The sequence below is a fragment of the Tauraco erythrolophus genome, chromosome 4 (genome assembly GCF_009769465.1).
Source record: "Tauraco erythrolophus isolate bTauEry1 chromosome 4, bTauEry1.pri, whole genome shotgun sequence".
NCBI classification, from domain to species: domain Eukaryota; kingdom Metazoa; phylum Chordata; class Aves; order Musophagiformes; family Musophagidae; genus Tauraco; species Tauraco erythrolophus.
In genome coordinates, this window is record NC_141468.1 from 79,789,049 (window position 1) to 79,814,933 (window position 25,885).

The 25,885-nt window shown below is 45.9% G+C and overlaps 1 protein-coding gene across 1 annotated transcript in view; it reads right to left on the reverse strand.

The window, feature by feature from the left end:
• Window positions 1–25,511, reverse strand: part of ST8SIA1 (ST8 alpha-N-acetyl-neuraminide alpha-2,8-sialyltransferase 1) — a 141,066-nt gene extending 115,555 nt beyond the window's left edge. Inside the window, exon 1 of the mRNA XM_086610558.1 lies at window positions 25,273–25,511. Within this exon, the coding sequence (XP_086466684.1) occupies window positions 25,273–25,511 (239 nt within the window). The remainder of the gene's footprint in view (window positions 1–25,272) is intronic.
• Between the last annotated feature and the right edge of the window lie 374 nt (window positions 25,512–25,885).

The window sequence follows — 25,885 nt, forward strand, 5'->3', positions numbered from 1 at the left end:
ATCTCACAGAAGGATGCTACTTGTCAGCAGCCTCATCTGGTGGTCTTCCAGCTCTGTCCATACAGCCCTCATGGTTTGCTGTCAAAAAGATGAGATGGCACAACTGCATGAACTGGCAGTTTTGTCAGAGAGAATTCAGAGGCAAAGGGGAGAGGGTCGGGGGAACAGATTAATTGCTTCGTGCGCTAGTCTTCTTTTTAATCCTATAAACCTGGCAGGAAGAGAGCAGCTTTCACAGAGATGAGGTGAAATTAATGAATCACTGTCTTGCAAAATAGCAGAACCATCAACTGAGACAGAAGTTACAACACATGACGGTGCTGCTCCAGGGGGGGGGAAATGAGTTGTTCTTACCACTTCCCTCTTTCCTTTCGGCAAAATCGCTGCTTGCTTTGCACCGCTACAAGAACAAAGAAACATTTGGCTTTGACAAGGGCGCAGGATGGCTGTATTCTTCCAGGAGAAAGAGCTTCACTAAAAATAAATCGAGCACCTCTAATCTTACGTTTGAGCTTGTAATATCTAGAGTGACAATACATACCACCTAGATCTAAGCAGTCAATTATCATGCTACAGTGACTTCTCCACCTGCTTCTGCAACCCAGATGGACGTCCTCTAACTATTATGTAACGCTCCTCATGAAAGTGACCCCACGCTCCAATCCAAGAAAGTCCATCGGGAGCTTTTTACTAATTCGACCAGTTAAAGCCATGCCCCTCCATAGAAGGTGAACTAGCCAGAGGAAAAAAAAAAAAAAAAAAAAAATGTTTTTCCTCCATTACACAGATTTAAACACCTTGAAATGCCTAAAAACTGAGACCATAGAAATGAAGAGAAGAGAAACAATCCTCTACTGGTCAGTCTGAGTGGTTTTGATGCAAAACCAGTTTCAAAAAACTGTAGGTAACCAGGCAGACATTGCCTACACATGTGATAGAGACAAGAATCTGTAGAAGTATCACACGAACAGGCAGGAAAGAACAATATATTTCCAAAGGCGTACAAAGCTGCAAATTTAGGGAGAAGCTTTAACCCATCAAAGACATATGAATAGATCTACAACTGAAGCAAGTCCTGTTTTGAGGAGAAACTTGTCCCTCCCACTTTTCAGAAACTGCTTTCTCCATCTCATAACTATCAGTTGTTTAGCAGACAGAGCAAGTTTTGCTTGGTTGGGAAGCATCAATCTGACGCCCCACCAGCTAGCAGGACGAGCTGATCGGCCAAGCAGGAGGCCAAACAACATAGGAAACCTCGGTTTTGATCTCTCTTCTACCCAGCTGCTGTTTTTCATGAAACTTGTAGGAACTGACTACCTTTAAGACTTCTACTATTCTGTCTAATTTGGATGAAATTAGCCAGTGAGACAAATTTCATGAAGGGGTGGATTATGATTGAGATTCCAGTCATATATATCACATTTCATACTGCCTGAGAGGAGGAGGGGGAAAATCCAACAAATGCCAAATAATGCCTTGCTTTAGCTTTCTTGAAAAGGACATTGACAAAACTGTGTGTTCTTCGTTGCCCCTGTACACCCAGAATTATACACCAGTTAAGCTGTAATAGCCTGAGTTTGGATGAAAGCCATGATTTAATGCACCGTCAAGCACTGACACTGGACTCCACTTACAGCCCGAATCGCTGCAACCATCAACATCACTTTTGAAAACCGCTGATGACCAGCTGGCCAAGTATCCAGAGATATTTCTGAACTGAGCTCAGTGATCCTTCTGTGTGCTGACAGATGGCTTGTGACAGGTGAAAATGAATGGTAAAATTATCACAGATGAAAACAGCCATTTACCTGAAACATACATTGAACTTGCATTACCACTGTTTGCAGTTAGAAGCTTCATTTTTGAAGCAGTTTTGCTAATGTGTTTTAAATCTTGCCTGAGCCCTAGGTGCTATAAAATCTGATTAATTATTGCAAATATTTTGCTAAATGCAGTAAGTGGATTAAAACAAAGGAAAGGCATATCCAATCTGGAACATCTTTTCATGAGAAGCTCCAATTCCAAGTCTTTTTAAGTCTTTTCCTCTGGTGAAGCCACAGAAAAAAGTGAAGTGGCAATTATCTTGCCCTCATCTTTAACTCCATCTTATCTGAATTCTGGCTATTGCCTATTTTACAGACTTACTGAAATCAGAAAGGATCTCACCAGCTCGGAGCTGAAATGAGTCTGTTCTTACAGGGAAGGTCAGCTGAGGTGCTCTCACTAGTCGTCTCCAAACGCCTGTCCCAGGAACAAGAGGGAACATACCCCGTCTGTCGTCAGAGCTTGCTCTCCTGTAGGCCCAGCAAAAAATGTCAAGTTTATTGATGATCATCAGGGTATACCGCAGAACTGGGACTCTGGTATGATAAAGCAAAAGCAGAAGCAAACACTAAGCCTGCTGCTGGACCACAGGATTTCCTTTTGCAACTCTCCTACTTCCATTCTCGGTGGCTGAGTGACCAGATACACGTTGTATCAATTGATTGGTGATGCAGGAGCACTTAGCGGTCGAAGCCCCATTTTGCACTCATGTACCAGCCCACCGCCATGCTTCAGGTCTCAGGGTTCTTCCTAAGACACTCACACCACCAAAGGCCGGCCACCACACACTTGGGCATCTATGTTATGTTGGTCATCTAGACCTTCCACAGGCCACAGAAGGACACTTACTCTATCCTAACATGGGCATCTAAGGCAGAAGAGAGCTGTCAGCACCTGCAAGTACCTCTGCCTGTTCATTACTTACAATAGGAGGAAACCATAGTAGGAGTACTAACAGAGAAATTTAACTTTTAGGTAGTTAAGATAAGTCTGATGAACCTCAATCTGCTATATCCATAGGTGACTATACATCATTACAATCTGTTGCTTATCCCTTGGCCTAGACAATAGGAACACAATTGCAAGAAAATGATTTTTTTTTTCTTTCTGTACATATCTCAGTAACAAAAACTGCCATATACCTTACTCCCTCTAGCACCTCATTAGAAAGGATAAAATGCTGATGTAGAAGTAAACTTCTGCCATTTGCTCTCAACATTGCTGCCAACTTACTGACAACTCCATGTAAAATGTCTCTTGCGATGACTTAAAATGCGCTCAGACCTCCACCCTCATCAATGCTCACTACTGAAAAGTACCCTAGCTAGTTTCTAACAGGAGGTATGGAAGAGTCCAACATACATTTTCCCACTTTCCACTCATACCATCTCACTTCTGAGTCATGCCACAGCTTCACTGGCAACCCAACCTGGGCCAAGTCCCTTTGGCTAGAGTCATAGCACCAATTCACTCTTCACCATCACAACAATACATTTTGATTCCAGGGTATATAAAATATTGGGAATTTCCTGGGTCAGACTTAAGAAGCTGGGACTTAAGGACTCCATGTTTCCTCTAAACACGTCCTCTGCATTTCTAGTAGTCAACTGCTGCTTTCAAAGGACATGCAGAGGCTTTATCATCTGAACTATTCCAGGGGATGTAAGAGGAGCTGGCAGGATTCCCCTGAACACTGTCCTCAACCAGCTAGGAAGAATTTGCCAGTGTAATCAGGGAACATAAACCTGGCCTTTCAGGACAAATATTCACATGGCGCTGAAAGCACAATTTCCGAAACTCACATTTCCAAAGCTCCCCAGAATTTCACAGGCACATCGCTACATCTTGTCGGGGCTCTGAAACAGTTCTCAGCATAATCCAAACAACTTTGGCCATCAAAGTCATCACATATTTACAACTCCAGCTTCCAACTCATTGCACGCTATTTTGCCGTTAACGTTAAACAACCAATATTTGGAAGCACTCACTGCAAGCACGGAGCTTCAGAACACAACACAATGTTTAGTGGTTTGGGTTTGGTTTTAGGGGCTTGGGGATAGGGAGGTTGTCTAAACAGGCATAGAAAAAGCAGTAGAAGCAGAAACCAGGCAGTTACTTGGCAGTGAAAAAGAAGAGGTGAGGAGGAGAGAGGAACCATATTCAAGTCTACACTACTCTAACTAGTTTGCTGCGCTATGCTCTGTGCTGCTGGGAATAAGTCAGGAATGCACAAACCCCATTACTCAGAGCAATCAAACAGCTTCCCTGGGGTTAAACATGATTTATGTACTAAGTTCTTTTAGGCTTGAAGTTCTGGAAAAAAAAAAGCAATGTATCCAACTGCACCCCTCCGCCTAATCTGGTGGCCTTTAAGTTAACACTAAACGCGAGAGAAGAATTCCTAAAAGCCTGTCAAACACAAAACTGCAAAGATTACTACGTGCTATGACTCCTACCCAACTTTGCCGAGATGTTTATTTCTCATTTACCTCTCCGGCCCCGGCCATCTGCCCCCAGCTATGCAATCACACCTCCTGTGCGCCGGCACGCATGCCGAGCGGGCGGTTTTGGGAAACCCGAGGGCTCCAGTCCTGCAAAACAGCTTCGCTACAGCTACTGGAAATGTTCCTGTCAGAATTCAAGTCTGGCGTTTTACTTTCCCTCCTCTTTCTGCTCCGCTGGTCGAGAGTTTTCCATCCTTCTCAGACTTCTTTATTCCCAAAAACCCAGTTACAGGATCCGTTGGAGTTAAGGCAGCAAACAGGTGAGCTGTTGCTGTTTAAATAGCTGCCTGGAGTACTACCGCGACGCAAAACACGCTGCCTTGTAATGCCTGCAAGAATTATATATAGTGCAACATTATGAAATTCTAAATAAAAGCGAAACCTGGAGTGTTTGACATATACAGCCACACGTATCACAGGAAACTATTTTTGCTTGAAGGACTGTTGAAATCCCACATTTAATTAGCTGTCGCGCTCCAGTTTTCACAGACTACCCATAATCCAAAGAAATCTAAATAATAAAAAATACTGGAACTAGGTTCTGAAAAGAGCTGAAAGGGGAATTCATAAACCAGCAGTTATGAACAAGACATAAAATTCACAGCCATGAAAAGTCTCTCAGGCAAGCGTGTCCAAGCGATCCCACTCAACAGGAAAGGGGAAGAGGAGCTGTACGGCTCCTGAAGAATTCTGCAAGCCCTGCACAGCTGGAGCTCCAACAACCAGGGCCCTCCTCCATAGCAAACAGGCAGCAAGCTGAAGCATAGTGCATCTTCTCGGACCTTCTACCTTCATCTCACGCTAGGTAATCGTCACGGGGAACAAACTACTTCAAGACAGCAGAGACACCCTTTACTCTGTGTCAAGTATCACCCTTCTGCTCAAGGGAGGAACCATCTCCTTGTTTCCCATCCACCGTCTGCCTCTCACACTCTGTTGCTTCACCTCCAGCTACAGCTGGTCTTGAGCAATTCCCCGTTTCTCCTACAAACAGATGAGTAACCTGAGTTTACTTTTACCCAGGAGTCCACGTTGTCAGTTCCAGGAGAGTGAGGCACAGTGCTGGTGACAGAAACCTCCTCTAAACAACTCGAGGAAGCCTCTGGATCACAAACTATGGGTCCACTAAGAGACTTATATCTCCCTGACATCTACAGGAAGGGCAACATAGAGTGATGTAAGCAAGCTGGGAGATTTCTGGGGTGTGTCAGGGATAATTTTTGATACAGGTATTGATGGGTCAACTTACAGCTGGATTTCCTATTCACTAACAAGGAAGCAGTGGTTGGGGATGTGACGATCAATGGAAACCTTGGCCCATGAAACAGCAGCATTGAAGATCCTGAGAGGAGAGAGGAAGGGGAGTAGCAGATTGTATAATGTACTGATTGATCTTGAACTCAGCAGTTTGGGCTGGAAGTAGCTCATAATCACTTATGAATATTGTGGAAACCACATGTCAAAAACCAAGGGTCCCACAGCAGAGACACGGAGCACAGGCAGTCCCTGGCCCAAAGAGACGGTCACCCAGGACACACTCTCTTTCTGACCCCTGTCTCCCCAGCTCGCCAGGGCAGCGCTGGATGGATTTTAGGATGAACCGACAACAGACTCCAAAACAGACACTGGGTTTGTGGTTTTTCTTCCTGCTACTGAGTGATCATGAGAAACACGTCCTGTCCGGCAGACAAATGTCAGTCTCCATGAACAGTGTGAGAAGGCTTTCATGTTCTCACCACGGGACGTGTCCTGCGTGAAGGTTAACCCATGTTTGCTTTTTTAGGAACGCTTTTGACCGAGCCTTTCGTTGCATTCAGAGCTCCCAGGCCCGAAATCAGAAAAAAAGATAATTCACACAGCATTTGAGAGCATCCAGCAACTGGGCAGTCCAATTGCCAGCTTTTTAGGTCTCAAACTCGTCGTGGAAATTCACCTTGCAGCTCAAGAACGCATGACAAGTTATAGAGCTATATTTAACCACAGGAATGCCCTTCAGCTGGTCTATGCTACTTATCTCAAGAAATTCAAGCAGTTAATTATTTAGAAAGAAGAATCGTATTTCAGAAGTAATAACTGAACAATTTTAAAGAGCAATAATTCAGTTTCCACGGTTAATTAAACTGTTTACTACAGGGCTGAAGATGAGCTATTTAGTTTTCAACAGTATGATGACATTTTGTTTTCTGGTACAACGTTATGATCTAAAAATAAACCAGATAAATAAGCAAAATAGTACAAAAAGAGTACATCAGCTGAAAAGAAAATATATTTTTTAAAGTGATTGAGCAGCAGTCTAAGAATGGGACCTATATATTGAAGAACTAGCCAATCTGAGAACCCTTGAGTTTCCTAAATTAAGCATAATGAAGGTTAAAAAGGGATTGATTGTTTATGTATGCACCAAGAAAATGAAAGGTCGTTATAATTAACAACAGTAAATTTCAATGAGATATTAAACTAAGTTACTGAAGAGTAAGCCCCATAGCTATAAGAATCTGAGACACTGATTTATTTGGGAGATTATACTACATATCCCTATCTATTGTATGACTTTCTCTGCAATATTTAGTGCCAGCCCTTGACAGAGATAGGAAACCGAACTAAATGGACCTGATCCAGTAGCCTGTCCTACTAAAGACCTTTCTGCGTTCTTATGCACCGTAACAAAAGTCTGTTATCAGTCAATTTATGCTGCACACTTCTCACAAATCTGCCCTGCAGATCCCCAAAGGGTGTATTTCCACAGCCACTGGAAAGCAGATATATTTGGGGCAGAAGCTAGAGGATGAAAATGTTGCAAAACAATAGAGAGAAGACACCTGAGACACAGAATTTCACCGCTTTCCACTCTGCCTCTTGGCCAGTGAGATCAGTCTGGAGAAGGTGCCAATCAGAAGCATAGAAGCTCCATGTCTGCCCCCACAAATCCCTCACCTTCTCAGAGCTGTTTCACAGTTTGAACCAAAACAGGCTGAATGCGGACGGCCAAGGAATTCTGGAACAGGTGATTATCCTGGGTACAGTGCAGTTTTGAGTCCCTCTTTCTAAATACACATTATCAATGCATCAATTTAATGCCAACCATGTGTACAACCCTACCAGAACACTAAGTGAGAAGTCATTTCAGCAGAAATGCTACGAGTGGCATCCAGAGAAAACAAAGAGTGCCTTTGTTTTAAAGTCTCACCTCAAAACCGTAGTAACCAACCCCAGTTTTAGATATGAGAAGTCAAAGAATCACCCATTGTAATCCATCATCCCTAAGCATGAGCTGCTGGTGTCTCAGAGGATAGTCTAAACCTCAGCAAACATAAAGTTCACTAGATGCCAAGTCTGTGGATTGTCTAGTTGGCAACATGCAATCACAGAATGAAAAAAACAGAGCAACAAATGTTGTTTTCCTGTCTTATTGCTAACCATATGGACATTTTTCCTACCACAGCTCTTAAGTAGGACAGGTACTAGAGATAGCTGCAGTGAGTGGGCTGTACTCCACATATTTCAGCACTCTACTTCCAATTTTCACCACTTTAACAGTCATCTCTAGAGCAAAATTATTCCCATTTCTCCTATATTGTGGCATGAAAATGTCCTCTCCTATTACACTTCCATAGCCTCTCTTATACCTCACATGGGCCATTGAAACTGGACCCTCAATTTACTCGAGCAATCTGCTTCCATCTGATACTTGGTCTTCTTAACTGAGATCATATTTTAACCCATGTTGGTTTAATTAATTGTTACCTCCGTGGGTTATGTTGCCTAACTAACTGAGCTGTTCTTAAATTGTCCACTTCACTGAATGTTTCATTCTTAATTGATTGCTCTTCTGATTTATCCACATATTTGTTCTCAAATTTCCTAACCACAGTCTTTCTTTCTCTGCTACACTGCTTCACATAAATGTTTCTTTACTCTCTGCTTTTTTACTCTCTGCGGACTTCGGCCTCTTGAAGCACCTGATGGGCAAAGTACCGTGGGAGGTGGCCCTGGAGGGACAAGGGGCCCAGGAAAGTTGGTCCACATTCAAGGAGCACCTTCTCCAAGCTCAGCAGAGGTGCATCCCGACGAAGAACAAGTCGGGCAAAAAGACCAGGAGGCCGGCGTGGATGAGCAAGGAGCTCCTGGACCAACTGAAAATGAAGAGGTTAGCCTACAGAGGGTGGAAGCGGAGACAGATAGCCTGGGAGGAATACAGAGAAGCTGTAAGAGTGACCAGGGATCAAGTGAGGAAGGCTAAAGCCCTGAAGGAATTGAATTTGGCAAGGGATATAAAAAGCAACAAGAAATGCTTCTATAGGTATGTAGGGGACAAAAGGAAGTCCAAAGAGAATGTAGGCCCCCTCCGGAAGGATACTGGTGCTCTGGTTACCCGGGACATAGAGAAGGCTGAGGTACTCAATGAATTTTTTGCCTCAGTCTTCAATGGTAAAGCCTCTTGTCTTACCACCCAAGCTGTGGAAAGAACTAGCAGGGACTGTGAGGATGAACCACCGCCCACTGTACTTGAAGAGCAGGTTCGAGAACATCTGAGGAACTTGAAGGTGCACAAGTCCATGGGACCTGATGAGATCCATCCGCGGGTCCTGAAGGAACTGGCGGATGAAGTTGCCAAGCCACTGGCTATTGTATTCGAGAAGTCGTGGCGGTCTGGCGAGGTCCCCGATGACTGGAAGAGAGGGAACATAACCCCCATTTTTAAAAAGGGGAACAAGGAGGACCCGGGCAACTACAGACCGGTCAGCCTCACCTCTGTGCCTGGCAAGGTCATGGAGCAGATTCTCCTGGGAACCATGCTAAGGCACATGGAGAGCAAGGAGGTGGTGGGTGACAGCCAACATGGCTTCACCAAAGGCAGATCGTGCCTGACCAACTTGGTGGCCTTTACGATGGGGTGACAGCATCGGTGGACAAGGGTCGACCAATGGATGTCATCTACCTGGACTTGTGCAAAGCTTTTGACACTGTCCCGCACGACATTCTTCTCTCTAAACTAGAGAGTCATGGGTTTGATGGATGGACCACTCGGTGGATAAGGAATTGGCTCAATGGCCGCACTCAGAGAGTAGTGGTCAACGGCTCAATGTCCAAGTGGAGACCGGTCACAAGTGGCGTCCCTCAGGGGTCCGTGTTGGGCCCGGCCCTCTTCAACATCTTTGTCGGTGACGTGGACAGTGGCATGGAGTGCACCCTCAGCAAGTTCGCCGATGACACCAAGCTGTGTGGTGCCGTCGACACGCTGGAAGGGAGGGATGCCATCCAGAGGGACCTTGACAGGCTGGAGAGGTGGGCCCGTACCAACCTCATGAAGTTTAACCAGGCCAAATGCAAGGTCCTACATCTGGGTCGTGGCAATCCCAGGCATAAATACAGACTGGGTGGTGATTGGATCGAGAGCAGCCCTGAGGAGAAGGACTTGGGAGTACTGGTGGACGAGAAGCTCAATATGAGCCGGCAATGTGCTCTTGCGGCCCAGAAGGCCAACCGCGTCCTGGGCTGCATCAAGAGGAGCGTGGCCAGCAGGTCGAGGGAGGTGATTCTCCCCCTCTACTCTGCCCTCGTGAGACCTCACTTGGAGTACTGCGTCCGGTTCTGGAGTCCCCAACATAAGAAGGACATGGACCAGTTGGAGAGGGTCCAGAGGAGGGCCACGAAGATGATAAGAGGGCTGGAGCACCTTTCCTATGAGGACAGGCTGAAAGAGTTGGGGCTGTTCAGCCTGGAGAAGAGGAGGCTCCGGGGTGACCTTATAGCGGTCTTCCAGTACCTCAAGGGGGCCTACAGGAAAGATGGGGAGAGGCTGTTCAGGAGGGCCAGTTATGATAGGACAAGGGGTAATGGTTTTAAAATAGAGGGAGGTAGGTTCAGGTTGGATATTAGGAAAAATTTTTTACTATGAGAGTTGTAGAACACTGGAACAGGTTGCCCAGAGAGGTGGTGGATGCTCCATCCCTGGAGACGTTCAAGGCCAGGTTGGACAAGGCCCTGAGCAACCTGATCTAGTTGGAGATATCCCTGTTCCTTGCAGGGGGGTTGGACTAGATGACCTTTGAAGGTCCCTTCCAGCCCTAACCATTCTATGATTCTATGATTCTATGAAGCAGGGGCTGGGCTGGCCCGGAAAGGCTGAAGAAGCCACAGAGGCAGGGCACTGGCAGCCAGCAAGCAATCCTGAGGGCACCTGGGAGAAGAGGATGTATTTTAAACAGGCATGGCAAACAAAGTTCAACTGAAGTCACTGGCTGACGTACCCGTCCTGTCCACCTCGCAGACTTCTGGGTTTGTTGGTTAACTTCAGCAACGTGTGAACAGGGAAGAGGGAAAATATCAAATACAATTGAGATCCTACAAGTTTTGTGAAAACTTGGGTAGAATGGAGACCCAAATTTCTGAGCCCCGTGCTGGCAGAGTCGTGCACTCTGCTGGAGAGCAGCCCAATCAGCACCCACCACCTCTCGCTCCACCATCGTGACACGGGGGACAAAAGGAGTTGAGGGAACTGGGACACAAACAGAGCCTAATTAGCACTGCTATCTATAGAACAACTTACTTTAAGTGAGAAGAGATGACGGTGACAACTGAGGTAGTTTTGGAGTAGATCCAAAGCATTAAGGTAATCAGCTTCAAAAACACCAGGGCACGAGTTATTCTTGAGCCAGCATGCCTGCAATGTCACCTGCGAGCAGGGTCCCGAGGGACAGCATCCACAGCCACCATCTGGCCTCCAGGCAGGGACACGAGGGCCTGACGAGTGAAAAGAAGCAAAAAGCCCCAAGCATAGCTCCCCATCAGCAAGTTGCAAGGTTTCCTTCCCTTGCTAATACTGGCAGGGTCCAGATATTGTGGCACAGGACAGCAATGCGTCCCTCCAGCTGCTAAAACGGCATCAGACAGTGGTGTTCAGAGGCTCTGGTAAGCAGAGAGGACATTAGAGTAACGCTGGCTGTAGAGAATAACTTTGAGCTGAGTCTCCATGACCTGCTTCAGTTTAAAATAACTGGACGAGTGGACCAGTGCAGGTCTGCCATTGAGATGCTCAACGTCATACAAACTTTGACAAACAAAGAAAGGGGCATTAGTTAGTTCTCTTGTCAGAGGAGGCTTAGCAGCTTCCTCAGGGGAAGGATAAGCCCAAAGTATCCAAAGTACTTTTCATTGTGAATCAACTTTCTTAACTTTTATGGTCTTTTTGATACTTCTATTTATTGATACTTTAAAGGTGCTGATAAAAAGAGCAAATACCCTAAACAAACCTTCAACCCATTAATGAAAGAAAACTGCTAAGTATGAGGATAAAAGTAAAAATTCATTAAATAAATCATTCAACCTACTTAGTCCTTCAACGAGGCATCTTAAGAGAGGAATATTGCTTGAAAGTTGGTTTTAAAATACTTTTAAATCACGTTCATGTGCTCAATGCCTAATCCAGAGCCCATGTGTTTTTGGAGATTTTCATCCCTGAAACATTCAACCCGTTCACTTTAGACCCAAAAAGGTGATAATGAAATGACAAAGCCCAGCTATTTATTTATTAAACTTGTTGAAAGCTCATCTGTTCTTAGCAGTTACCAAACTGTTTAAGAACTATCTGTAGACTGGAGTCATGTCATGAGTGGAAACAACTTACTTCTCAGGACTGACAGTGTAATTACTCAGGCCAGCCAAGACATTTTTCCACAGATTAGGTGGAGGAGAACAACAAATTTGACCTTCTTAGTACAGGACTTTCACTAGCAATGGCCTGTTTGACAAGTGAAACACAAAACAGATTTTTTAAAACAAAATGAAACTAAACACTATGTTCACTCATCAAAGACCCAAGGCAAAAATAAACATGTTATCACATACTGGACCCATTAGCATTTACTGAACTACACTAGATAAGTGTTTTCACTTGTTCTGTTGTCTAAACAGAACTATCAAAACACATGATTTCTCTAATGATAGGTTTACTTTTTTGTTGTCGTTACCATTTTTGGATCAGCTAGCTCAAGTTTCACACTCTGCCATTCCATTCTGGATATGCTTAAACATTTAAAGACAATGACTGGAGTGGGATAGAAAGAATAAATAACTCACGTGCATTTTTACTGCTTTATCCAACTGGGCATACTAAACCCTAGAGATGTTCAGCATTTGTCCATAAGGCTCAGCAAGTGTGTTTGTGCTAGATGCTTGCTAGATGCCAAGACAAAATGTTCAATTAATAACATGACCTATAAAGGAGTGCCCAGATTGGGTTTGTTTCTCCTATTCCCTTCACTGTTGGAGCTTCCTTAGTTAAAAAAAATAAATCTAATTATAGACTGATATGTAATTCTCACTATAGCAATCCCTAGCATTTAAAATTCATGAGTCAGGCCCCAAAAATTATGATTAAGGCACAGAAATTAGGCATCTGAAAAACAACAACTCACTCAACTGTTGGCTTGAAACCAGCATATGAGGGTTCGATTCCTTCCTTTCTTGGATTTGGACAAAGGCTGGTTCTTCGAATGTGTGATACAGGGGTGGGCAGGTGCGGATTCATTCGATGTTGGTGGCAGTTAGTTCTGGTTGTAAGACTTTTTGTTTTGATGTAAGAGCTTCTCAGATGATGAATATTAGTATGATTACGGCTGTTATTGAGATTAGAGAGCCGATAGATGATATGGTGTTTCATAGGATGTAGGTGTCCGGGTAGTCAGAGTATCATTGAGGTATACCAGCAAGGCCTAGGAAATGTTGTGGGAAGAAGGTTAGGTTTACACCTGTGAATATTACTCCAAAGTGGGCTTTAGCTCATGCGGGGTATAAGGTGGATCCTGTAAATAATGGGAATCAATGGGTGAATCCTGCTAGAATGGCAAAGACGGCTCCTATTGAGAGGACATAATGGAAGTGGGCAACTACATAGTATGAGTTGTGTAGGGCGATATGTAGTGAGGAGTTTGCTAAGATAGTAAAGAGGAAGATGAAACCTAGGGCTCATAGTATTGGTGGGTCCCATTTAACAGTCCCTCCGTGTAGTGTGGCTAGGCAGCTGAATACTTCGATACCGGTGGGAATAGCGATGATTATGGTAGCGGATGTGAAGTACGCTCGAGTGTCTACGTCTATTCCTACTGTGAATATGTGGTGTGCCCATACAATGAAGCCTAGGAATACAATGGATAGTGTGGCTCACACTATCCCTATTTAGCCAAATGGTGATTTTTATTTGCCCTTTAGGGCGTAAGCTCCATTCATGTTTTCAAGCCCCTCACTTTAGCTATGAGGACCAAAAAATTCCTTCTTTGTTTCCATTCCATGAAATCAAGACTACCACACATTCACTTGATAGCAGGAGCTGGCACGACTATTACAAGGGTTGGCAACAGCAGACTCTGTAGCATTCCCAAAGTCATATTAACTGCCCCTAACTGGAAGCATACACGGTTCAGCATCTTCAGCATCTGTTCCTGCTTTGCTCTGGGAGAGGAGTAACCGTCACCAAGCCAGCTGAAATTTTGCAGGTGGACTTTCCCTGGACTGCTGAGCCTCAGAGCTCTGGAGCCTGAAAAAAGTCAGGGTCATGGCCCTTGGCAAAAAGTCTCTGAATGAATCAAGACCTTCACAGTGATAATTTTAAGCTCCTCTCCACGTAACCAAGGAATGGTTGTGGCTGAAGTATAGATTTTCTCAGAACTTACAGGTGAGTCACCTGGTTTACAGATAACTCTTCTGAAGCGCAGGACAGGCGTACGCAGGCAGATGTAAGTAGATAGTGTATGCGTAATTTCTCATCCCATCAATATTTCCTAATTAATATCATAGAAACTACCGAGGTCTAGTAAAAAGCAAATGAAAAATAAATCCAGCATGTATTTCTTTCAAAGGTATTCTTCACTCAAACTAGGTTGCAACCAACTGCACCAGCACGGCCCAGGACCTTCCTGCACACCTCACAGATACTTCTGCACAGTTCTTTTTCCCTCCTTGCTAGAAAAGCACTTTTCCCCTCTTTTTCCTGCCCAAGCCACGATTTACTTTCACTGAAGATTCTCCCTATTTGTTCGTTTCCCTTTTAAAACTTTCTTTGCTCTGACTTTTCTGGAAACATTGTTGCTCTGCAGAAACACCTGGATCAAACAGAAACACACAGCTTTCCACTGATGCAATCTGTATTTGCCCATGCAGGCTTATTCAAGCTTTAGCACGAATTCCATGCATCCTCATCATCCACTCACATACTCCAGAAACAGCTATCCTCAGCGTATCCATCAAACTTCTCCCCATCGTTCCCATTCTCATCTGATCCAACAGCACTCCTCCACTGCTGCCCCATGAATACTGCATCTCCTTTCTACTCCGTATTATGGCCATACCCTACATGGATTTATTCCCATGCCTTTTCCATTGCCATTAAGTAGAAAATGGCACAATGCGGGCAACTGCAAAGAGGCTGAACCTTGCTCAGACAAATAAGAACCTACTGTTGCCTGAGTGGATGGACAGTAAAATCATCCCTAAAAAAGCAAGAGTAACCCAAAGATTGGAATCTAAACGTTGCACTTGCACCTACTCAGGGATGTCTACTGCAGCACTCACTGCTGCAGTCTAGTGACAGAGCCCACAGATCTTACAGCTCCCACCTTTCTTGGGGCTTCCAGCCTTCTTGCTCCCTCCAAGCTTTCACATGACCCAGAGACTCAACACACCCACGGGTCAGGTCCATCAGGACAGAACATGAAGACCAACTGAAAAGATGCTTCAAGAAGAAAGAGTAACAAATACTCATGTTCGACTCCCCAACTAGCCTCATACCTCCTTTTTCTTCTTTGCCTCTTGACCTTTCTTCACGTCTTAATATTGTGGTTTAGCCCAGCCAGCAACTAAACACCACATAGCTGCTCACCCACCCTCCTCCACCCCTGGGGAATGGGGAAGAGAATTAAAGAGGAAAAGGAAAGGAGACTCGTGGGTTGAGATAAGAACAATCTAATAATGATAATCATATAAAATTAAAAGTAACGATAATATTATATGAATATATACATTATAATATATACAAACAACGTATACAAACAAGTGTTGCATAATTGCTCACCACCTGGTGATCAACACCCGTCCCATCCCGGCAAATGATCCCAAAACAGATAAGTTGCGGCACCACAATCCCAGACCAGTGAGAGGCCCAAAAAGACAGGGAGAGAGAGTGAGAACTCCCAGAGACTGTGAGTCCAAGAAAGACCTCATAAGAGCTGGAGTTCCAAACTTCCCGGTCTATCCTCATCTATATACTGGGCATGACGCTGCATGATCTGGAATATTTCATCAGCTAGTTTAGCCCTCAATCCTGAGTCTAAGTTCAAATCACAAGGGAAGTTGTGGACCCTCTGTCCCAGCCATGCTCCCCGCCAGCCTGTTGTGCCCCTGCACATTGGCAAGAACACAGGAAGCTGAAAGGCCCTTGAGGTCTCAGTGCCAACTATAAACATCAGTGCGCTGTCAGCATTCTTCTCATAGCGAATCCCAGACTAAATTCAAAACACAGAGCTCTTCCAGGTGCTAAAAAGAAAAACCTAATTCTGTCCCAGCCAAAACCAGGACACCCAATATCCTCTCATTCCATACAAGCAGCTCTTACTGTGCTCCAAGTTGCTACTCACCAAATAACATTTCACCTTCTGACTCCTACGACGGCAGCACAAGTCTGGAGGAGCATCTTTGGATGACACGGGGCCAGCGTGTTGGTGTCCAAAAGATCCCTGTGCTGTGGGGTGAGTGGGTCTGAGACACAGACGTTGCACATTGGGCAACGCTGCGGGGCCAAAGCACAGGCACCCCCCGAGGCGCTGGGGAACCCCGCAGCGTGGGGGCTGCCAGCCAAGTGAGGTGATGGCACGAGGCGGAGGGATGCGGTGCTGACCAGTAAATGAGATGTGACAGACACCCAACACTCGACACGGGTCTGGAGGGAAGGAAAACGCACATAGCAGGCAGCTGAGCAGGGCGATGGCAGCCAACAGCACGCAAGCTCTACAGGGCTGTGTTTTCTCTCCCCAGATGGGACTTTGATAGGAGATAAGATAAATGGAGAGAACAGGGAACAAAGAAAAACAGCCAAAGGAGAAGGGAAACAGTTAAAGTAAGCAGTGACTTAGCGCGGAGAATAAATAAAAAGCGTGGTCAAAAGTAGACGATCTCAATTTCATCAGTAGCTGAAGATTCATTCTCTGGCTTCTTTATTAACCTTGGGCTCTGGTTAATCCTGTGCACAAAGGCACGTGTCTGACTCCACATGCATGCTTTTAAATACTGAGCCAGACAGAGCAAACCACCTATTACAGATGGTAACACACCATCATTTAAATACTGGTGAGGATTTGCGACAAATGTAAGAGTGTGAAACGTAATGAAAATATTTACCCACCAGTACTTAAAAGTTTGTCAACATTTAGAAAAAACAAGACCATGCAAGCATTGCAACTCATCAGAGAAAAGGACATAAAACTGTAAGTTACTATCCAGAAACAGGGATTCATTTCTCAAGTGAATACTATATATGGAATAAAGATCTGTTCTATTCTCTTTTAAATAGATTAATGCTTCAGTGGAAGCCAAGGAAAGAAGAGAAAAAATTTACACAAAAGCATCATGCACTTTACAAGTAGTAAGCTGGTACCTCCAGGTACCAGTAGCAAGAAGGACCAGTACCCAGCAAACCCTCAGCACAAGTATCTGGATTTTTCCAGCGAATGTTCAGGTGGCCTGACACTAGCAAATAGCCCAGGTATTTCTTCACATTAAAAATCATACCAACAGAGGGAAAACCCACTTCATTAATCAAAATTCCTAATCTGCATAGCTGGGATAACTCTCACTACACACTTTTACTGAAAAGCTTTCAGAGCACGGAATGTCCCTTTGAAAGCTTGTGGCACAGTATAAATAATTTCTGTACAGACTGGTAATTACTCACAGGACTCCCTACTGACTTCAGTGGTGACCTAGACCTGAAGTTCAGTTAGTGATAACCATGTCATGGAGACACCACTTCCCTAACTTCCTTTATAACTCTGTTTCCTTTGCTGTATAAAAGTACCTGGGGAACCAGAATCAAGTCTCCCCTGACAGTCAAAAGTAAAAAGATTCAGACATAGCTGGGTAGCTTCAGAGTCTTCATCCCATTTGACATTAAGCCTAAGTCTCACCGACTTCCACTGAGAGAGGCAGGCATCGGAAGGCCTTGGATTCAGCACCAACCCCTCGGTGCATACCTGAGTGCTTTTTGGGCTGGTTCTCAACTCTCGTGGCACTTCTGAGTGGTAGCTATAGCAGTAGATACGTCATCGCCCTGCACTGGGACATATCGTACTGCGGGACCGACAGCGCAAGCGGAACATCGTATACAACAGATATTCCAAACATTGCGGCAGACGAAATAGCATCACCAGAGCTGACGTTTGGCCAAGACAGAGTACAGAGGAAAACATCAAAATCTCTTCACTGGGGGCAGGGGGGAAATGTGTTTTGTTTGTTTGTCTTTCATCTTTGACAGGAAACACAAAGCCATAACTCCTCCGTTACAGCGATGGCCACTCCAGGCATTCCAGAAATAGGCAGAGCAAGTTTTCCCACAGGAAAGCAAGCAAAAGAGCTCATCTGTTTTCCTAGCGCTCCTTGAAATATAAGCGAGCTATATAGCAGCTTTTAAATTAAAGCTGGCTGTGCATCCTCAGAGCAGAGGAGACCTGGTCAGCAGAGACTTTCTCTTGCTACTACATTAAGGCAAAGCCTGCCGTTTACCTGGAAAGCCTGATAGCCAACAATTGGCACGTCAAGGACGGAAAACGACAGATGCTCCGAGCATCAGTGGGAGCTGCAGGACTCTGAAGAAGGTGACTGGCAACTCAGTAGGGGAGGGAGATAAAGGAGTAAATAATTTCACACGAGTTCTTTCGTCACTGCTATGGATGCTGATGGGATAATCACAAAAGGAGCCATGCAAAGAGTCTGGGGGTCCCCTGAAAGCTGAGGAGGACATCAAGCGGCTTAAGAATGGGAACAGACTGAGGAAGAGGTGGAGAGAAAAAAAAAAAAAAAGTAAACAAAATGGTTGTTCAGGAAACAAAATGATGCTGACAGCAAACATGGAAGACAAAAAAGTTAACCATTTCTATTCAGCTGTTTGCAGCAGCTTTAAAAGCCTCATTGTAGCCACACCCCCCCTTGAAAAGAGAATCTCTAAACCAAGGAATTCAGGAGGGCATTTTCCAGGCAAATGGAATAGAAGTTGAAATAGTTCAACCTGTTGATTTAATACAACAACAACAAAAAAAAAAAAACCACCACTCTCCTGGCCAGAAAATGTTTTATAACAATCTAATTTCACAGCCTTCACCTTTTTCCTGAACTGAGCAGTGGAAAAGTGACCTCCAGAATCCTGGTTAAAGCCAGGATGTTGCTCTCCACAGCGAGAGAGTTTTTCACCTTGTTAAAAATTTCAAATACTGCTAAGGTCAAGGCAACAGGCACAGCTTCTTCATGAAGCTCAGAGCTTCCATAATAATTACTTTACAAAGCCTTAGCTACGGTTAAGCAATTTATCAGTGCCATGTCCCACCCCACCTTCTGTTTATCTCATCAGCTCAGATTCTGAGACCTGGGAGAAGATTTTGTCTCTGGTCTTCCATATGCAAAATTGTGACACGACAAAACCTGAAATCTCCACTGAGGTTTGCAAATACTACGTAACATAGATTAATGTGCTTCAATATGAATTTAACTGCATGCAGCTATGTTAAAATGATTCAACATTAGGAGTAACTTTCTTGCGTTTTGGGAACCACATGCAGTAAATAGAAGATTAATATATATACAAAGATTTAAAAGAAAGTATTTTTTGGTGCTTAGAAAACTGGAATGACAGAAGACTGCAGTCCAAACAGCCTCCTCAGTTCAGTGAGGTTCATCCTCACTGTGGGAGGATAAATTCTAAAGGGGGAAAGACAATTCATTTTCCATGCCTTTACCTGATAGGAACCAGCCTCAAAAACAGGTCTTTTTATATACGTCGTTCAACACACATCAAATGGGAGCAACACTCTTGGCTGCTCTGAAGATGAAAATTACAAGCAGAGGAATAAATCACTGGTTATTATATTGTATGGATGATTCAGCGCCCATTCCATCCAGTATAAGGCAGAAAAAGGGAAAGCACAGACGCAAAAACACATACATCCAGCAGTGTCTGTGCATGTACATACCAGACTTTCAGGGCCCCAGTCGGGTAACCTAAATTCCAGTGAAGCCTCTGTTCCTCCTGTTCCCCAGTGCCTGGCTCTGGGCCGTCAGATGCTTCCAACTAACAGGAAAAGAGTCTCTGGGAGTTGGCTACACCCTCCCATAAATGCTGGCAGCACTGGAGTTTTTACAAATTCAAAGCAAAGCAGCAAACCAAAACTTTGCAAGAGCAGATGCTAGAAACAGGGATCTTGACTGTCTGTTTCATGAGCAAGGCGGAATCAAAGTCTGTAAGAAAATGCTACTTAGGGGCAAGGAAGGAGGATATCATGAGCTGGAACTCGGGAATTTAAGTCAATTCCTATCTTGCCACTACAGCCCTCATCTTCAAAGACACCATGAGCTAACTCAGATAACTAATTCTCATCGTTCTAATGTAATTTAGGTATCCAAAGACACCCAAAGACCTTGAAGATAGGGAGCCAGATCTCTCTACAGTTTGCTTTCTGCATCACAGCCTCCAAATAATAACATGGAATAAGGACATTTCTTTCCTCTCACCTTTAGCCTGCTCTTCAAATCGTACCTCTTCACCAAAACAACTTCCCATCTCAGCTGGAGACACCAAGAAACTAGAAATTACAAATACTCAATTACCACCGATGCAACAAATGCAACCGAGAAAAGTAATCCAAAATGTTAACAACTGAGTTAAAAACACAGCCAGGCAGTAGTGAAACCTACTCAGGAGAGCAAAATGAGCTGGATTTGGCCACTGCCAACGCACAACATTTGAGCAGCATATCCAATGGCTTCAGGGCAGGGCTTCACAGGCCATGGACGCAGAACTAATCTAATCCACCATCTCCCAGCTCTAATCCTAACTCCACTCTTCACATGTCTCAGTGAAAGGAGCAGGAATCAGTTTCTGATAAAGTCATCTAAGCAGGGAAAATCTCTTATCTAGTCCATCCGAGTAACATGAAGTTTCATCTCAGATTTGCCTTGAAATACCCTGGTAAGGATTGCAACACTCGCGTAAATCGGAACGCTCACATCAAAAGAGAAGAAAAAAAGCCATCTGAACTAAAGAAACTCTTGCTGACTTGGCAACAGCGTTTGTCTCTACCCAGATGGGGAAGTGACCTGGAATTCTAGTCGTGTGTTAACACAATCTAGAATGAAAAATGATTTGCACGAGGAGATGTTCTTCGGCGCCTGTTGTGATTGCACTCTAGGTACAGACATTAACAGCTGGCAGAGAGCAGCTGGCAGAGAAGGTTACAGCGGGAAGACTCCCTCCGGCACTGCACGTAGCGGCAACAGAGCATTATTTTTGCAAAGGCTCATGGAAGCTAATGGAAGAAGAGGCTTCACCCAGTCTATCCACATCTACACTGCAAACACCAGGGTCCACCATGTCTGGATGTCCTGTCCAGATCAGCCACTGACCCTGTTGTGAGATTTCAGGCCAGGAGCTTCTCCTCTCTGTCCCTGGAAAATGGACAAGAGACCAAACCCGACAAAAAGGGAGCAGAGAAGACACCTGGCAAGATAAGCGTGGTCAGTTTGGCTCTAGAGACAGAGGGGACAGCACTGGGGAGCAGAGCCAGGTTGTAGCAGATGCTTCGGACTGGAGGCAGGTCACAAACAGTTCACAGGTGACATCTGCCACCAGTCCAACCAAGCCACCTCTGGAATAAACCCTGGGTGGCCATTCAGCATCACACAAAACTGCTGCGGCAGAAGCAAGAACACAATCTGGATCTCAAGGGTAGCATTTCGGTTGCCTTGCAGATGAGATTGTCCCATCTCTTCCTGAAGAACCTTTAGGGGTTCTAAGTCACTAACCACCACCATCCCTTTTGCTGGGAGTCCTGACAGTACAAAAGCCCTCTGCCCCCCACAAGGGTACTCGCCCCTCAGAGGAGATGCACCCTGGGCAACAAATGAAGCAGAATTGTCAGCTACACACATACAGCGCTTGGGATTTGTGGTTGTATGGAGCTTGTGAGGCAGGTGAAAAGATCCGGCTCTGCCTTTAATCAACAGCAATCATTTCAAATAAAATCATCCTACAGATATTATTGTATGTCATTTACTTCGCTAATAACAAAGAGCAATTAACAACATTTTTGCCTAAATAATTCAAGCAGCACCAGGCCCTTAAAAAAACCCCAAGCGACCCGTAAAAACAATTAGGGCGCAATAACATTAACCACCTCAGAGGATGACAAGCCGTTACATTGTAGGTAAATTAGACACGTTAGCCATTAGTGACTCTAATGACGGTCTCGTTCCTATTCTGACCATTTTGTAGTTCAAGATCAAGCAGTTTACCATCTAACTGACAGACAATTCAGCATTTGTCAGAGAGGAGATGTTTCCACAGCAGAGTTTGATTACCCTCAGCCACGAGCGTCTTGAAATTTAAAGGATGCTACTAGCGACAGCTTGCTAGCAGGCTGTGCTCCACTCCAAATGTCCAGAATTAGAGGGCTTTAAAGGAAGCTATGTTCCGTCGAGGAAAGGATTTGGACCAAGAACTCTTTCAATAACCTCAATTGTATCTTTGGGGTTTTCAGGATCTGTCCTTCCATCCAAGAACCCAGGCAGCTCTTGCACAGACACCCACTGCGCTGCTGGCAGCGGGTCGCAGCGCACTCATCGTGCCAGGATTACTCAGGGAAGCCGTGTGCGCAGCGCCGAGGCTGAGCACGCTTTAATCACAGACTCACACCGGCGGCAAAGGCTTGATCCTGCTCGTTTTGTTACTCCCACAAACCGTCCTGACTCACCGCCGCGGTAAGGCAGCACACACCTCAAATGCAGCAACTCGTCGCTATTTACACAGTTATTTGTACTTGAAAATGGATTCTGCAGCGAAACCATATTGTCCTAAGTGCCTAAACCACGACACATACTCAAACACAAACCCTCGTGCAAACCATTCCACAAGCACCAGGACAGTCTGGGTTCTTGCACGAGCAGGTGGGTCAGAGGTTTACATGAGGTTTCTGGCTGTACAGAGAGGAGGAGGAAGGAGCAGTGGAGACTGAGGGGTTACTGGCACTCGGCTGCCAGGGTTCAACCCAAATTAACCCAGATGTTTTCATTGACCTTGCTGAGTTACTTTCTGAAGTTGTCTTTGATCCAGGTAGAGAAGGCAAAGGGGGAATAGCACTTCTGAGGTTTGAAAAGTATGTTTTGATCAAGTTAATCACTCGGAGACAATAATCTACGTCGACAATACAAGTCCAGTGAGTTTATGGGAGGAGAAAGACAGAAAACCACCAGATGTCTTCTCTTGTCCAGCAAGAACCTGGCTATTCGAACACCCGTACAGTGCCACAAATGCCACCGTATTACACAACGCAGCAGTGTGAAAGTTTGCACTTTCTTATATAGATTTTTAGCACAGACAAATTCAAATTTATTCTTCAAAACTGAGTAAAACCAAAATTGATTGGTAACCAGAATGTTGCAGGAGGGCTAGGGAAAAAAGTCAATTAATGCTGTTCTTGAATAATAATATACTAATAATATATTATAACCCACTTCATATTAGGCTATTACGGAAAGCTGTATTACTTCAAAGTCCGCACGCAAGATTTCTGTGAAGCTCTATACCTCCTTCCCAATTAAAACCGAGACTTGAATTCATAGGCAGTTTCCAGCAGAAACTGAAACTTGGAGCTTTTACAGTGGTCTTGCACAGAGGTGGCAGGACCGCAGCAAACATTGTTTGTGGGACATTGTTTCTGTTAATCACGTCACAATACACAGCAGTTTACCTGACAGACTTCAATTTCATAACCTTCTATCAATGCTAAGAGAAGCAAATTTATTCAGCAAAAATAGAGTTCTTATGTCACAGTTATTTGAGTACTATGGTATACTCACTACATATCTCCAGTGTACATTTCCTCTTAAAAACTTTGCATTTTGAAGCAGAGTGATTTAAAGCTCATTGTATTTAGCGCTGCACCAACTAACTCATCAAGAGACACAGACAAGAAACAATAGCTCCTTTTATTGCAAGTGACTCTCTTCAACAGCATCTCTGAGATAATCACTATGCTTAGGGAGTGGAAAAACATATGGGCAAGTGGAATAGTTGATGAGCCACGCAGAGTTTTTGTTACTAAACCATGTGGTGGAAATGGTCTAAAACCTGTTTTTCAAACTGAAGCTGCAGCAGCGTTATCAACCTTCAAACAACACTTGGCTCACAAACATGAAAAATAATACATCAAACTCTGTCCTACATCACCTATCGGGGTAACTTTTTAAAAGTCTGGATTCATCTACCCCCAAAAATGGGAATCTGTGGCACAACAGGATTAAGACGAATTAGTATCTGAGAAGATCAACCTAGTTTCTAACATTAGTGTTTTAGGAAAAGGATCCTGCATCCGTACCTTATTGCTAGCCCTCTATGAAAGGGAGGGCTACTTCCAGGCCTACCCAATGAGATGATATTAACACACGTCTTCTCATCACCTCTCATTGCTTATATTCCTGCAAGCCTCAGGGGCTAAAGGAAGAAAGTGCTTTTGAAAAACTGTAAAGTTTCTGTTATTCCAGCAGACAAGATATTAAGCGATCACATGCCAGCTCCAGTTCATGACAAGACGCAAGTTGAGTTGCGTTCAAAAAAATATTGAAGCACATCAAATAAAGCTGTACACCACTTTAAAAATAAATTTAAAAAAAAAAAAAGGAAAAGGAGTCCTTTGGAATTTGGATTCATTCTAGCATTTACTAAAGAAAGAGGGCCTTTTTGTGGGCAGTTTGCTTACCACTCACCCTGATCTTTCATTTGCTGTTTAAAGGACAGGGAGAAAACCCAGCTTCCCTCCGGGAAAAGGAGGGAAATCGGCCTCTCTTCCAACTGTCTGCATTTTACCCACAGACACGTGAGAAATTTCCAAAGGGATGCAAACCTCCGCTGCACCGGTTCTCAAGTCAGGGTCATTTGAAAAACCCTCCCCGCTGCAGGGACCCGGTTCTCCGCCGCTCTCAGATGTGGCACCCTGACTGCAACATTCCCCCTCTCCTGTGCAGCTGGCGAAGGTGCAAAGAGCTCCAAGGGTTATCGCCATTTCCCAGCCGCGTTAAAAGCACAGAAGAGGAAAAAAGTGCCTTTTCACGTGGGTTCTATAATGAACTGCAGAGAGCCAAGGACCAGCGCCGAGCTTCCCAAGCGTCCCCCGGAGCGAGGATGCTGACAGGAACGAGCACCGGCGCAAACCTTCCCTTTAGCATCCCGGGGAGATCCACAAGCTCCCGCTGGCAGCCCGCCCGCGGTCACAACGGAGGGGCGAAGCGGGGCTCCGACCCCCCTTTGTCGGCAGCCAGAGGGGCTGCCGGGGCAGCCGTTCTCCGGGAAGCGAGAAGCATCCTATTGTGCAGGCAGCGCTGCCAGCCTCGGAAACCTCAGCCCTGCTAGGAAAGGCATCCAAGACGCGCTGATTTCCCTGCCAGGAGAAATAAGCCTCCGTCCCCCGCGCCGAGCCCCTTCTCCTCCCCGCAGACCCGAAAAGTTTCGCCGGGCGAGCGGGGCCCTGCCTGCCCCTCGCCCGCTGGGAAGAAACCAAAGGGTCGGGTAGGCGAAAATAAAGTTTGGGGCTCGGCGGGGCGGAGAGGGCGCCCGGCGGGGCTCCCGCCGCCCGGCTGCCCGCTGCTTCGCCCGGCCGCCCGTCCCCGGCTGCCCTTGGGCCGCGCACGGCGCTACCTGAACAGGGCGACCGCAGTCTGGTTCCTCCTCCACGCCTTGCCCTGCTGCAGCAGCACGCCCTGCACGATCTCCTTCTCGTCGGGCAGCCGGTAGACGGGGAAGACGTAGAGCCAGCAGAGGACGAAGACGCCCAGGGCGCTGGCCCCCACGGGCAGGCGGGTGCGCGGCCACTTCCACGCCAGCCCCGCCATCCTCCTCCCGCAGCGCCGCCGCGCCGCCGGGCCCCGCTCCGGCATCAGGCCCGCGCCATGCGGCGCCCGCGGGCGGGGGGCCGGCCCGCCTCAGCCCCGCCGAGCCGCCCGCCGCCCGCCGCCATCGCCGCCCAGCCGGCCGGGGGGGAGCCGGGCTCCGCGGGCGTCGGGTCTCCTGCCGGGGCTGCTGCCGCTGCGCCGCGGCCGGCTGCTCTCTCGGCGGTGGCGGCTGCCGCCCTTCCTCACAGTCATTTGGTCCCTCGCTTTCCCCGCCAGACGATGCTCCGCCGCTCCCCGCCCTCCCTCCCTCCGCCTCCCGCCGAGCCCTCGCGCTCCCTCGCTCGCCGCCGCGCTGCGGACGGCCCCGGGAAATTTCCACCCCGCCCCGGCCGCGGGGTGCCCCGGCCCCCGCCGCCCGC